Source organism: Ambystoma mexicanum, chromosome 3q, assembly GCF_040938575.1.
Source record: "Ambystoma mexicanum isolate Mex_15411 chromosome 3q, UKY_AmexF1_1, whole genome shotgun sequence".
In the NCBI taxonomy this organism is placed as follows: Eukaryota; Metazoa; Chordata; class Amphibia; order Caudata; family Ambystomatidae; genus Ambystoma; species Ambystoma mexicanum.
Window position 1 is genome coordinate 253,708,596 of NC_090926.1, and position 15,545 is coordinate 253,724,140.

At 45.6% G+C, this 15,545-nt stretch overlaps 1 protein-coding gene across 4 annotated transcripts in view; it reads left to right on the forward strand.

Moving 5' to 3' along the window:
• BAZ2A (bromodomain adjacent to zinc finger domain 2A) overlaps positions 1-15,545 on the forward strand; it is a 2,136,751-nt gene that overhangs the window by 1,582,760 nt on the left and 538,446 nt on the right. For all 4 annotated transcript variants that reach the window (XM_069653682.1, XM_069653683.1, XM_069653685.1 and 1 more), the window contains one exon: positions 12,129-12,378. In XM_069653682.1, the coding sequence (XP_069509783.1) occupies positions 12,129-12,378 (250 nt within the window). The remainder of the gene's footprint in view (positions 1-12,128; positions 12,379-15,545) is intronic.

Here is a 15,545-nt window from a genome sequence, read left to right on the forward strand (position 1 = left end):
GTGCTCTTCCAGAGGTACAGGAGCTACCTTAGCTTTCATTGCAAACGTCCCTCTAGATGCCGTTTGCAAAGCTGCTACATGGAGTTCCATCCATACATTCATACAATATTATTACATTGACGCACACTGTAAAGCAGATTCACAGGTGGGACAAGCGTTCCTAGAACATCTTTTTGCCGCTGTACCTTCTAGCTTCCCACCTCCTTCTCCAGATACTGCTCGCTAATCTATGCAGAGCATGTGATCTAAGGAGATCAACAAGCTCCAGAAGGGATACATTACTCACTGTAATCTTATTTCTGGTGTTTGTATCTGCTTAGATTCACATGCACCCGCCCTTCCTCCCCTACTGGAGTAGAAGGCATATGGATGTTTTCTTGGTTATCACTGTTTCTGCCTTAGCACATCTGTACTTGCGCTACACTTCATGCAACCTCACATTCAAAATCAACAATCTGAGGGACCTGTACGCATGAAGGACCATGAATACAGTACATGTCACACTAGGGATAGTATTACTAACCTCCCTGTCGAAGTCCGTTTTCAAGTTTCAAAAACAAATCTTGTAATGCTCTGCAACTTCCACTAGATGTCGGACTATGCAGAGCATGTGAATCGAAGCAGATACAAGCACCAGAAATACTATTACGGTGAGTAATGTATCCAATCTGAAGGACCTCGACGTGTGAAGGACCATGGGTACAGTGGATGTCATACTAGCAATAGTATTCCTGGCACGCCCTGTCAACGTCTCTTTTCCGAGTTTCGAAAACAGCTGTAATACTCTGCAGCTTCCACTAGATGTTGGCCTATGCATAGCATGTGAATCTAAGCAGATACAAGCATCAGAAATACGATTACGGTGAGTAATGTATCCCATATATGTATATATTAAAGGGCCTGCGGTTATGGTGAAGTTGCTGAACCTATAGGAAGAGCACTTTTTAGGTGGCTTATAACTTTGCACCAAACCCCCCCGTCCCTCTCCCCTGCCTGACTGTATCCGCACAAAACTTTGCATAAAAAGTATATGGCCCCATCAGATTGATCCTGCAATGTTTTGGTGAGGTTTCGTCAAGGAGGGGCAATGTTTTGGGGGGTGGGTCCCAAAATGAGTGGTTTTTCCCATAGACGCAATGGAAAAGAAATTTTGCTCACGTCTAAATCACAAACCACTGGACGGATTTTCACCAAGTTTGCGGCAGGAGTGGCAGCTTGGTCCTAAAAGCGTGCTTTTGGAAACTTGGTGTAAATCCGTCCAGTAGTCTTTTTTTTTTTTTTTAAACGATCAAAAAATAGGTCATAATAAATTTAGTGGTATCTGGGTTCGGTCTGCGGACTCAACTCCCTGTTCGGTCTGTGGATGGCCCTCTGATGGTCCAGAGGGTGGCGTGAGGTCAGCAGACATTGGACGCTCCCGCTGGTTGGATGGTGAAAATCGTGAAGTGCGTCAGATTTTTGGGAAACGCCCGCCATGTTGCGTTCGCAGACAGCACCCATTGTTCGCGAACATCACAGTAAAAACTTATTAAAAAACACAACATTGCACTTGTCCATCTTATCAAACAATCTCGGGGGAGTTGAGGGGTGATGAGGATGAGATGGGATATGGCCTTAAAAAGGCAAAAAACGCGCATGTTTATTCTCCGATGTCAGCAAACCGTCCGGGACAGTCCTGTGATGTTCACGAACATCTTAGATGTTCAGGGGCATCTATGCTTATTTGTGCATTACAGGGTTGGTTAAAAACAGTTTTTTGGATGACTTATAACTTTGGTGCCACTCAATGAAACTGCATGACATTTTGGAATTTCATTCTAAACCCGATTCTAAATGGTGCTTTTTTGTCAAGAGGCAACACAATTAGAGGGGGGGGTGCCAAAATATTGTAAAGGCTTATAAATGTGGTGCCATTTGAACAATCTGCACAAAAGTTTGCAAAATGATTTTAGATGTAGATAAAAATGTTTTTGTAAGGTTTGTTGAGTTTTGTCAAGAGGGGGCTAATTTAGAGGGGGGTGTCTCAACATTTTAAGATGTCTAATAACTTTGTTGCCGTTTGACGAATGTAGACACATGTTTTCACAAAGATTAGAGACCCAACCTAAACGTTTGTGCTAAGTCTGGATGGATTTTGTCAAGTGGGGACTAAGTTATATGACTATTGTATGTATGCACATTTTGACACTTTTGAAACATGGGTGGATTTCCAGCAAATTTGTGTAGGGGCATTGGCAATGACCTGAAAGCATGGGTTTGCAAATGGGTTCGTGTTTTATTTTTAGACAAGTGTCATAATTTAGGTAAAGAAAATAGTGATATCTTTGGTGACTGAGGTATAGTTTAGCCCGTGGCCATGGGCAGTGGCCATATTGCCCGGGTCATGGCACAAGGTCATCACCCTGGCCAATCTGGCTACTGGCCATGACCATGAGGGATGACCAATTGCGCTACAAGATTCACAAGTGTGCCAAGTGACCATCTATTCCGATTCGGCGTATGTCACTACAACAGGGCATGCTGGTTGTGCCTGTTGGAAGAGGAGGGTGTTCAGGGCTGACGAGTCCCCGGTTCAACATGCCGCATTACTAGATAGGCTCATTTTCACACTATCTCAGTCATCCACAGTGGAGGTCGTAAAATGCCTCGCCCACACCTCTAACACAGATGGATTCTCTCTCGGAAACGCTGCTGCAGATGCAGTGACCAAAACAGCAGCATATCTTCTGGTACCCGAAACAGCGGAATATCCAGTGTTGACGCCTAACACTAAGCAGCCCCCTGTCCCTTACAATGCTCTCCCAACTGCAGAAATAATTAAGTTACAGGGGCGAGCCCCCGAGGAGGACCAGCAACTGTGGTTAAAAAGAGTGTGCAAACAATCCTCTACAGACTTATTATGAACACATAACAGGAAAAGCAGTTATGCCACACGAGTTATGAATAGTGGCGTTTGAGCAGCTCCATCATCCATCACATGTGTAAGCAGCACATCACTGCAGAAATCCAGGAAGACTGGTTTGTCCCAAATCTCCAGGGACAATTGACCAGTTTCGTTATCCGCTGCACCACGTGTCAGAGTTACACCACAGAGATGACATTGTGAACAATAAGAGGCACTCTGCCCCGCCCTACTGGGCTGTTCTGTTAATTATTGTCTGCCCCTTCTCCCAATGGGTAGAGGTGGGACCATGTGCGCATCCAGATGCAAAATGCACAGCAACATTTCTAGTGCGCAAGGTTTTTCCGCGATGGGGTGTATGCAATGTATTAAGATCAGATAATGGCACACACTTTTTTAACAAACTGTTCAAAGAGATTACAGCATTGCTTGGCATTAGACATCAAATGTGTACCATATACCACCCCCAGGCCAATGGAGTTGTCGGGAGAATAAACTGCTTCTTCAAGAGTAAATTGTCCAAGCTTTGCACCACGTAGAAGAAAAACTGGGTGCACTGCTTGCCATTAGCACTTTTCAATTTGCGCACACAGCCCTGCAAAGACCACCATCTATCACCCCATAAGGTAGTCATTCGTTGCATGCACCACCCCGTGTTCAGAGGGAAAAACCTGGTGCTGCGGATACTGCTACATCGGATGACTCGCCCGTCTCAACAAATACTACCAGATTACCTAATCTACCTGCAGAACTTCTTCCGCAGGTGGAGCGAACCCAAGTATAACAGGCCATATCAGGTCATCTTCTCCACTCCTTTGCTATCAAAGTTAAGGAGTTGCGCTACTGGATCCACCTATTGGATGTCTGGAGAGCACCCCTAAGCACACCATAGTGACTTGCCATCCCCAACAACCCTAATTAATACTGTGCCAAGACATTTTAACTGCCTCCTGTTTGGCCATTTGGTGCCAGTGCCGTCACGGCTCAACTGCACTGCACAGCACTTTTACACAGAGGGTGCTCTCTTGTACCCTCCCAAACTCTTTCTTTCTTTCTTTCTTTCTTTCTTTCTTTCTTTCTTTCTTTCTTTCTTTCTTTCTTTCTTTCTTTCTTTCTTTCTTTCTTTCTTTCTTTCTTTCAGAGATGGTACCAGTGCTCTCAAACGACTCCCTATATGTCAAGAAAAATGTTAATTATGATTGCGTCTACATGCTCGTATTCGTACTTAGGTGCTGTGAGAAACCTGAAGGTGTCTTACCCGCCAGTCCCCAGGGGAATCTGTCATTCAGGTAGCCAGGACACAGCCATCGCTTTTGGAGCCAGTTCCTGGGGGAAGATTACCTTGATGAGGGGCCTTCTGGGAGTTGAAGGTCGGACACCGAAGGGTGAGACGCGGTGTCCCATTCCCTGTAACACCTTCTCCTCATCCTACCAAGGAACTCAGCCCCCTTTCCCAACACAAACACTGTTTCCCGGACAGCTCACTGTGTGTCGTGGCCACTGGTCAAGGGCCATTACCCTCGTGCCCTGCAGGGTCCCAAGGGGCACAGTCCTGGCACTTTTGGCGCCAAGCTGATTTAAAAGTGTGCTCTGCACACAGTGTGCCTAAGGCACGTGCATCCGGCCGGGCACGGCCCTCTTAAGACATTGGAGGCACGTGAGGGAGTGGTAAGGTGGGGCCACAAGGCGAGGCCTAAAGGGAGTGGCTGGGGCCAGGCTATATAAGCCAGCCCCACCCGCATGCTGGTGCTTCTCGTTAGTCTGCTGGATGCAGCGTAACGCTTACCGCCGTCTACAGTTGCTTACCTGTTTCCACTTCATCACGTTTATCTTCAGTCTCCGGAACTCCATCCTACAGCTACCGCGCGCATCTAACCTGAGACCAGCCACGCCATCGCTCGAAGCACTGATACCCGATCCAACTCTGCAGTTACCGCGCGCATCTTACATGAGCCCAGCCACGCCATTGCTCGAAGCACCGCTACCCGACCCAACTCTGCAGCTATCACGCGCATCCTACCTGGCACCAGCCACACCATCGCTCAAAGCACTGCTACCCAACTCCAACTCTGCAGTTACCGCACGCATTTTACCTGTCTCTGCTGATTCAACTCTTGCAGCTCTTTGCATCCTTACCTGTTCTGAACGCCCGACAACACGGGAGTCCTCTTCCGGCTCAACATCCTCATGGATCCTTCCATCTAGCAGCCGACAGGTGTTCGGAACATCGCTCGCCATCAAGCACCGTCTGGTTGAACCTGCAAGGGAGACAGAAAGCATAAGGTTAGCAACTGCATAAACCTTTAACTGCTTGGCTGCGCAACTCACAAAATTGCTCTTCACCCGGAAACCCAATTTACCTACTAGTGGGCTCTTCTGGATCCTCTTTGGCATCGTTTAGAACCCTCTTCCATCACCACGACTCTGCAGGCCATCTTCATACCTAAGGGGAAAGAAAGGACATTACAACGTTACGGACAATAATCATTGTTACAAAAACGTACCTCCAAGGCGGGATTGGTCGCAGCCGGTCTGGGCCACCACGCATAAGGACCAGTGACGCAACTTGGTCTGTCCATGGCGCCCCTGCTGAGAGAAAGCAGGACAGAGAGCTCATCATTACAAACAGGTGAGGTCATATGGGAAAACGCATGCTCATATCATTCTGGCACGAAGGGTCCGAGGGGGATCGCAATTCCACTGCAGCATACTCATTGCCTCTTACCTTCTCCCAGGGGTATAACCAGCAACTCGAGCAGTCTACAATATCGCAGTCGAGGGAAGAGCTTGAACCTTAGGAGTCCAGTCCCGGGTGGACTCCAACCGTGCCCCAACACCCCCGCAGAGACCAGGTGAGCAAAACACTGTGAGAGAAAACGGACTAACACCCGAGCCGTATACCTGACATGTCCCGACGCAAGGGTCAGGCAGAGTCAGGCCATTACTGATAATTACACACACCTGACTTCCATCACACTTCCCCACACGGATAAAAGGCGGAACACGAAAGCACTCTGAGCAAGGCAAAACACATGAGGAAGCAGTAGTTCAGAGATGGCGGTTTAACACGAGGAGAAAGGCGGCAAGTCCAGAAAGGGTTATAAGAGGGAATTGCCTTTTGTTATGTTATGTTACTTGGCATTGATATAGCGCATTATGTATCATTCATATGATCTCAAAGCGCTGGTAGGTTGAACGCCCTCGGGAACTGCAGTTCAGTCATTAGAGAGAGAGAGTGTGGTATGGTGTGTGGGTGCACCTGATATGTGTGCAGCTGGTCTGGTTGTTGCATGATAGCTGCTTCTTAGCGGTAGGTGTGGTGTTGAGGAAATCAGTTGGATGTGTTCAGTCTGGAGGGTGGACACCCAGACTGAGTTTTGGCTGCAATAGGCCTGAGGAGACGCTTAAGATAGCCGGAATGTGCTCAGCTAGCTGTGTTTTATTAGGATGATGTGGAGTTTGTGGGGTCATGTTATTATTAGAACAGCTAGACCGAATGTGTCTTAGTACAGCTGTGTTCTAGTTGAATGATGATGTATAGGGGAGAGTAAGTATAGTAGTGTGATATGGTGGTTATCAGTAAAACACCTGCAATCAAGCACAAGAGCAGGACAGGGGGTGTACATTAGGCACAATTTTTAAGTTCAACAGTAAGTGTGAGACATGATATCATTCACAAGTCTATCCAAGTGCGGGATATGCTATATTTCACAATTCTATCAAGGTGTGGGATATGCTATCATTCACAATTCCATCTAAGTGTGGATCATGCTATCATTTACAATTCCAAGTAAGTGAGGCATATGCTACTGTTAGGGAGAATTCTCTGTTTAGGCTGAATTTCCTAACCTAGTGAGTCCCCCAGCAGCTTTGCTGGATTTTTGGGGTTTATTTTTTTCTCCTGCCAAGAGTGAGACTTTTACCCTCACTCTTGGGCATGATTTGAGTGTGTTTTTGAATCTAGATGTGTTTAATGGGCTATGGGGCCTTTTACCCCATATGGCTTCATGTGTTTTTGTGATGTGTGTTACACAGCACCCTCAGTGCAGTAACACAGGGGTGTCATAGTGACCCCCCAGTATAGACTCCATACCCTGGGACTGACTACTGTCTCCCAGGGCATGTAAAGTCACCATTGAATTTACTAGTCTTAAATTCTGAACAGAACCAGTACAAACCATCATATTGTGGACGTACTGGCTGGGGCAATTCAATTGCCCTGGGGTCTGTTAGTCGAGGGGGCACGTCTCCGTCCCCCCTGATCGAGTTTTGGCTGGTGGCAGTGGGTACTACTTTTTATATTCAACTGCGAATATTTCCCTATGGGATTTTCCCATTGTTCGAGGCTACTATCTTTATTTATTTAATTACGATAGCCGCGAACATACCGCCGGTTTATTTAATTAATATTAATTCTCCAGTTGATATTTTTTGCCAAAACTCGGTTCTAAAATGGCGTTTGTGTTCTCTTCTGTGACTCCAACCCAAGTCGTGCCCTTTGTTCCACTTTTTGGCGGGCTTCTCCACAGAAGCCCTCCAAAGTGGTGCCACTCTGTTTGGGGTACTGTGGAGGGGGATTTAGGCACCCAGGACTGAGTTGCCTAGGCAACTCAAGTCGCACTCCGTCCTGATTGGCCCAAGTGGTGAGCCGGCCGGCTCACCACTTAGCTTGTTTGAGTGATAGCTAGGCTGAGTGAATGGGGGTTTTCTGCATAAAAGCAGGGCTTTGGGGACTGGAACTTCAGAAGTCGCCACAGGACCTAAGAATCCGACGAGGGAGAAGCTGAGCTGACCTGCCACGACACCACCGGTGGAGCCCTGCTGGACCGTCTCACCACTTTTCCCAACGACAGAGGAGATCTCCCGTCTTCTTCCTTTGACTGGTGGGGATAACCAGTTTCACCGTCTTTTCGCCTTCCCGACGTATCTCGTGGCCGCCTTGCCTGTGCCAAGCACCCTGGCAACCGGGATACCACGTTTTACCACGACCGCGAATTAAAGGGTACTACCTTTAACCGGAAAACTCTGCGGCTGGTTTCTTCCCTGGTAGTGCAACGACCTTCATCTTTCCTCCATGTCGAGATCTTCTCTTCCCCTGGACGACGACGAGACTTGCACCCACTGCCAGGAACAACTGCCACCGCTGGAGGATCCTTCCCACTGAAGGTACCGTGTCCCGCCTGGCTTCCCTTGCCACCGACTGTATGGGGTAGATTTAGCCCCCAGCTTTCGAACCTGGGTTAGCCTGGGACACCCTGGCTAAACTTTTCTGAGCCTCTCTAAACACTTTTTCAAACTCTCTGCAAGACTTTCTAAGCCTAGTGTAACTGTGTGATCTTGGGAGCATTTGTGCTCTGCTCTCTCTAAGAGTGGGCCCAGCCTTTGGACTTTGGCTCACCAGTGACTTTTGCTCTTCTGCCTTGCTAACAGTGTTCCTAAATCTTAGAGTGGTGTAACTTTCCATATTCTGTCTTTTTCCCTCCCTTTTTCACAACCTTATTGGAGTGCCATCTAGTTAAGCGCTCGCCTCTGTATGAAAATAAGTGGTGTTTTACTAAGACTTATCTGATGAGGAAAAAGGGGTGTATATATTACAATAGTAACTATGTTTAGAATATTTTACAATAAGAGTGCTGGAGTGTTTCAAACAGTGTTTTTACATAAATAATTATATACTTTGATACCAAAGCTCTGCTCAGTGTTTGCTTGTATTGGTGTGTCTGAGTGCCTATTGTGTATACTTTGCATACTGCCTAACTCTTCTTGACGGAAGTCGGACTGCTCAGCCACAGCTACCAGGTAAATCTGGGTGGTACAGACTGCTACCAAGTGGGTTTACTGCGAACACCTGTAGTCCTAAACCTTTTGCAGTTCTCCCTAAGGGAACTGCACAGGTTTCTGCCTAACAGCTACCAATCATAACTTTATCACACTTTCTAAATTCAACTCAACACTTTAGCACAGTTTTCAACTTTGACGTTATTAGGAACACTTAATGATGTTGGGAACACTTTCTAAATTCAAGTCTAGCACAGTGACACTATTAGGCACACTTGGTAGGTTCAACTTTGACGCTATTAGCACAGTGACATTATTAGGCACCCTTTGCAAATTCAGCTTTAGCACAGTGATGTTATTAGGGCCACTTTCCAAAGTCAACTCTAGCACAGTGATACCATTAGGCATACTTTCTAAATTCAACTTTGGCACAGTGACACTATTAGGCATACTTTGTAGGTTCAACTTTGACGCTATTAGCACAGTGACACTATTAGGCACTAATTTCAGAGGAAGAAAACCACTACTTTAACAAGCCCTCAAGAATAAGAAACCTTGGACCGGGAATTAAGGCTGCAGAAAGGCACACTGTGTGTCAGTTACCCAGGCGCTCTCCCGCATCCATAGCCGAGGCGGGGAGGAGCGATTGCTGCTGTGGTACTGTCCTTGGCTCCACAACAAAGCTGCTCCAGAAAAGTCAGCACAGCCGGTGAGTTGGGAAGACTGATAGCAGACCGGTCTGTGTTAGAGCCAAGGTTGCAAGCGGCACCATTGTATGATGAAATCTGCAAAGAACGGAAAGTAAGGCGTATGTGATGAGCGATGCAAATATAATTGAATATCCACAGAGTGATTGAACTTTTGAAACCAAGGTAGATGCCTCATACAGAGGGGTCTGGTGCCACGTGGGTGCTCATTTGAAGGACTCTGTTAGGCATCCAACTGAGAGTATAAAATTGTGAACTGTGAAATCGAAGTGGTCCTGCAACGGGTCAAGCCATACCCTGTGCACATTGGAAGGACTTCGATTGCTAAATACGAACTGTAATTGGTCTGAGCCCGGCTGAGGGAGACTAATTGTGTAAAAGGGATCTGAGCCCGTGTGAGGGGGACTCGGGGTGAAGAGTGAATCGCCCTACTTGAATACTTGGAAGTTAACTTTTTCGTTTGTTTGATACATCAGCCCCTCTGGATCAAGAGACTTTTGATAACCTAAAAGACTTGGGCATAGAAGGCCCTAATGCGTGTAATAGAACTGTCCTCGTGCCAAAGAAGCCCAGGAGTGTGCTATGCTTGAGTAAACCGCCTTGTCCCTTGCTGAAAACGTGGGGAAGGGAGGTCAATGGCTTGAACATCCTGACTTAACATTTTGTGAACACTTCTTTCTTTTTCATGAACATTACCCCACCCTATTTGTAACTTGGCAGTAAGGATTGGCAATATGTTTTTTTTTAGTATTGGCCCTTTAATTTTGACGAGACTCCACTAGGACTGCATTATTATTATTTTGATGCTCGTAGCTTGCTCCCATCTTAGATTTAGGTTTAGAAAGTTCAATAAACACCCTTTAACTGTGGTCGCTTGTGTCTCTCTTAATTTGTTACCATGCCTTCCTTACTGTGCCCTGCATTATATGCAGGCTTGTTTGCAATTTTTATGTTTTCATTAGGCATTTATTTAGGAGCCGTTTTTATATGGGGTCCACATATAAAAAGATGGGGGAGTGGGGGATGTTTATCAAAACACGACTATTGATAACATATATAATAGTACTAGTACAAATTCTATCTTACATGTCAGCAATAACCTTTCTTTCCCTGTTAACATACCCACTGAATCAGGATTGTTAGCTGCTACTGTCGGGTCCTTTTTTTTCCCCCAATTATTTCCACGAGGCCAGTTGCACTAACAACACTAGTACTTGTAGGAGTGATAATGATTATATAAAAAGCAGTAAACAAATGAAAAGACAAACGAAAAGGGCATACTATGACACCTGTCATGGGCTTGGCTTTGATACTATAGGAGATGTGCGCCATCCACAACTATCCAATAGCTGGTATATGGTCATGAGCACTGTGGGGAGAGAGAAAGTGAATGGGACCTGTTATGTTTGTTCATTGATACCGCATGGATCAGGGGCCCGCAAAGTCTTAGTGCTACAGGAAGTACGCATTCTAGAGGATCAATGTCTGATACATCTAGCGCTATGTAGGATACAAGGCACTTTCCAGGCACACATGGTAAGGCTCGAAGTATCAGACCCAGACCAACTGCAGTGCAACAATAATCCCAAAAGTATCCAGTGTCTGCCAAGGCCACATTTGTTGGTACAAGGACTCCGATATGTTGGGGAAAAGTGGCAAGAAACAACGCTGAGTTGCATGGCGGGAGGATTGATAAGGTTTGAAGACAAGGTCTTGGCCCGAGTGAATACAGCATGTGCACCATTCTGGACTGATCATATTAAAAAATTGACGTGGGTGGAAGCAAAGGAGGCATGCCTCCTAATGTTGCAGAGAACGTCTCCCCCAAGCAAATAGGGGCCGGACACACCCTGGTAATGCGCATGAAAAAAGAAGCTGGAATACAGAGTGAGGGCTGGTTTGAGAACATTTTCTCTTGGGCCCCTTCCTGGCTGGGAGCAATAGTGAAGATGTTGGTAGCCATGATCGTGTTCCTGCTGGTCATTCTTTGCACCTGCCAGTTGGGCCTCAGATGCTGTACCAAAGCAGTGCCTAGTAGCGCTAAGATGGTCTCAATTGGGGTTTCCAATGCACCTCATGGTACCACAGAATACAGTACCCAGACAGATGACCCACCCAAACTCTGCATGATCCGCACTGAACACAGGTTGCACCCCCTTGGCACTATCGCTACACCCCCACCAGATGCTGAGAACTATGCCGAACATTGGTTTGATTTAGAGAAGGATGGGGCATGTATATATATGACTTGCACACCTGAAGAGTATGCTTAGTCTGGAGCAACTTTACGTAGTGTGTGTAGAGCATGGGTTCCTACAAAAGGATTGCAATCCTATTTGGAAGCAAAACGGTTAGAGAGGGCACAGATACTGAGAGAACGATAACTGGGGGATATCCGGGGGTAACAATACAGGGGAAATTGTTAATGTATAATTAACGAAAGGGGCGGAATGTTGGGAAGGAGAGAGGGTCTTCCAACCCCCTACGCGATTCCGAATGAGAAACAAACTGTAAACCAAACAGTTTATTTCAAATGATGAGGAATCTGTGAAGTATTTTCTTTTATTTGAGAAAGAATATTTAGTAAATTTTAAAATTGAAGGCTGAAGATATAGATCTAATAAGGGTATAATTGGGCTATGCTATATGGTAATGCTGCTTTAAGGGTGTTTGGGGGACAAAATGGTTTAACAAGTCTTTTATTGTGATTGCGTTTTAACACCAATGTTATTTCTTTTCAGTCCAGAGGGCTTTACAGGGCTACCTTACATACAGATGTGCCCTTTCATCTTCCTGCTGCTTCAACCCCCATTCACAACACCCGTGCTCACAATCCGTTGCGCAAGCTTCCAGACAACCCAAAGCGTCCTCCTCCGGCTGGATGTCTAGGACCAGGGCCTCCAAAACGCAGAGGACGCCCACCCACCAAGTTCTTGAAGCAAATTGAGCAGAAATATTTTACCCAACTAAAGAGGCATCCCATCCCAGAAGGTGAGCTGCAGAATTTTTGTGCAATTCTCACGTTCTAAGAAAAAGTATAAATCTGATGACTGCTCCATTACATACATACATCCATTTTATGAGTGCATGAAGGCCTTTTTTAAACTTTTAAACAGAGATTCTTCAAGCACTGATCTAATCAAATGGGCAGTACATCACTGTACCAGCATAGTCTGAGTCATCAAATGTAAGAAGGAGTCACAGTAGAACTAGGTGGCAGAGGTGTTTTACAAATTGTTTTTTTCGAAATTGAAAAGAAAGTCGACAGGGGTGTTCCTGGTAAAATATCCCTGCAGTGTGTCTACATGTATGCATGCTACATAATGTGTGAGCGTCGTCAAATTGCTTTATTTTTCTGCCATCAATTGATTGCATGTGCATGGATTGGAGAATAACTTTTCGGCTCTGCGACATCCGACACTTCGTTTGACAATAGAGAACATTTCATCATGCGAGATTGAATAAGAAGACGAGTCTGAAGTCACACCCACTGAAAAGGCGTACAATAGGGAGAGTGTGGAGGGATACAAAACTATATTCACTGTGTCTTTAGAATACCTCTAATTCCCCACACATTTAAAATTCAGGCTGCTCTCTACTTTGTCTTCTCTTGGAGAAGACTCAATTTTATTGTTGCCCAGAGTGTAATGCCAAGTTCCCCAGGAACACAGGGTGTGTAATAACCGCTTTCTAAGGCACTATGCGGAAGACTCGACGTGTAAGAACTTAAAAGCAAAAAATCTAAAGGAGCACAGAATCGAGCACTGGCCTCCCTACACCGCCTCCACCTCGAAAGAGGTTATTGCGGTGGAAGCTTTGAGGGCTGAGGTTGTCGTATACCCTGAACAGCCATAAAAGAAGGATGTGAATTCACGTCAAGCTGGCAAATGGAGAATGCACCTGGTGACCAGAGCACTGCTAAATTACTGAAAGTCACACCTGCTCGGTCTCTCACATTTGGCACTGATGAAACCAAACAACGAGTTTTTACCACATGCACATTTAAAGAAGGTTAAAACTAGTAAACATGTAAAAGGTAGCCTCTCAGTTAAAAACAGGGTTTTTTACTTACTAAGCCACAATCACACCATGGTACATACAGCGAGGAACTCTTTCTCTCAGCACTCCAAAATAAGGGTATGTTAGATTTTTCAACATCATAGGACAAATGGCATAAATGCCTAGAGGAGAGAGAGCACAGATTGCAGTCACAGCCTACAGTTGCCCATTTCTTTGAATGGCCCAAGTGAAAAAAGGGAAACACTTGAAGCATCCAGAGGGATCCTCTGGTGTAGGATGAGTTACATCTATGCAGATGATACCCAGATAGTGATGCCCATTGATCTGGCTTCTCCTGAGCCCTCTGCCAATCTTAGGAATTGTCTGACTGCTGTTGGTGACTGGATGAGTCTGAACTGGCTTAGACTGAACATCGACAAGACTGAGGTTCTACTGAATGTCGACAAGACTGAGGTTCTAATCGTGAGTGCTGCCCCTATGACCTTGCTCTGGAAGCCTGAGTACTGTCCCTCCTCTCTTGGTCCTTTCCCTAAACCTGCTGTCGTTGTTAAGGATCTAGGTGTTAAGATCTCGACCACCCTTTCCATGGGCACGCAAGTCAGCTCAGTTTGCCAAGGGGGTCACTTCAAGCTTAAAATCTTAAGTAAGATACAAGCGTGCCCCTGTGGTGGCTGCCTCTGCTTTTGGAACACTATATTATTGCAACGCTCTCTACTTGTCCCAGCCCCTATACTTACGTAACCGTCTACAGATATTGATGAACACTGCTGCCAGAATGATTGCTGGTGTTTCTATTTGGGATCACATCTCCCCCACTCTGAGATGCCTTCACTGGCTCCCTGTCAATCGTCGTATTAGGTTCCAGTCTATTTATATTGTACATCGAGCCTTGAGGAGAGAGTACAGTCGTCCGTTTCAGGGTCTGGCTCAAGTAAAAAAAAGGAGGGTAAACTTGGAGCATCCTTAAGGCCTTCTCGTGGAGAAAACCGAGGATCAAGAAGAAAAGATCCCCATAAATGAAGATATTTATGGAATTTTATATATTTTTATGTAATAATGAGTGACGTTATTTCTGATTTTTATGTAAGGCTAACTTGGTTTTTTGCTAATTCGTAATATAAATAAATAAAGATGGCATTGGAAAGTTAGGGGATTACCCAGGGACTGACCAAAGGGCACTGATCCCCCAATTTCTATTACTACTTCAATGAAAGACCATTTTGGGAATGCAGCTTTGCTCAAAGGTGTGGCAGGCAGGTTTGGGATTAAGACTGTGGATTAATATGAAGATATAGACTTCATTGAACACAAAACTCTGTTTCATTGCATTCCCTTAATGTAATCTGGGAGAAAGCACTTAGCACCCACTCTGTGAAGATAATCTGCAACAAAAGCTGATAATGCTTGCATAATCAAAAAATAAACCTTTACAACCTGATATGGTATGCGGTGAGTGTCGCCAGAGTCCATATTCCCTAGTAGTGAAGACAACAATGACAACAGTAACGCACCTACCTAGACATCCTCCCAAGAAGATGAGCAGGAAAACGTGCTATTATGTCAGAAAAATAGCTAAATTCGCTGCATACAGTATTCGCATTGCTAATGCAACTGCCCAAATGGTGTCTTGCAACAGTCCAATGGGATAAACTCTATAAATTAAAGGGGTGCCTGAATCATTGCAACCAGCTTTCCCCCAAAAATGTGTAAGAAAGGAAAGACTGCAAACGGGTTATCAAGCATGCATTAGACCAAAGGCTGTCTGGTTGCGGGAGCCACTGTTGTCAAGCGTCATACATGGTTATGAGGCACAGGGTTTGAGATGGAAATGTAAGCAAGCCTGTTGGATAAACCATTGAGAGTTCCCCTCTCTTTGACGAAGCAGTGGATGAAGCTCTAGAAAAAGCTCAAAATAGAGCACCCTGAAAATACTGGGACAAATCGCCAGTAGACAGCACAGCAGGGCATCCTCTAATACAGATATTTATCGAGGTCAATCCTATGGATGATCAATAAAGCAGTACTCACAACCCTCTTACAGAAGATGAAATGCAAGCTCGAACAGCCATTCGTACTCTTACTTCACACCACTGACCACACCCTCAAGGAAGTAGTAGATCCCAACCCCCTAGAGGGGT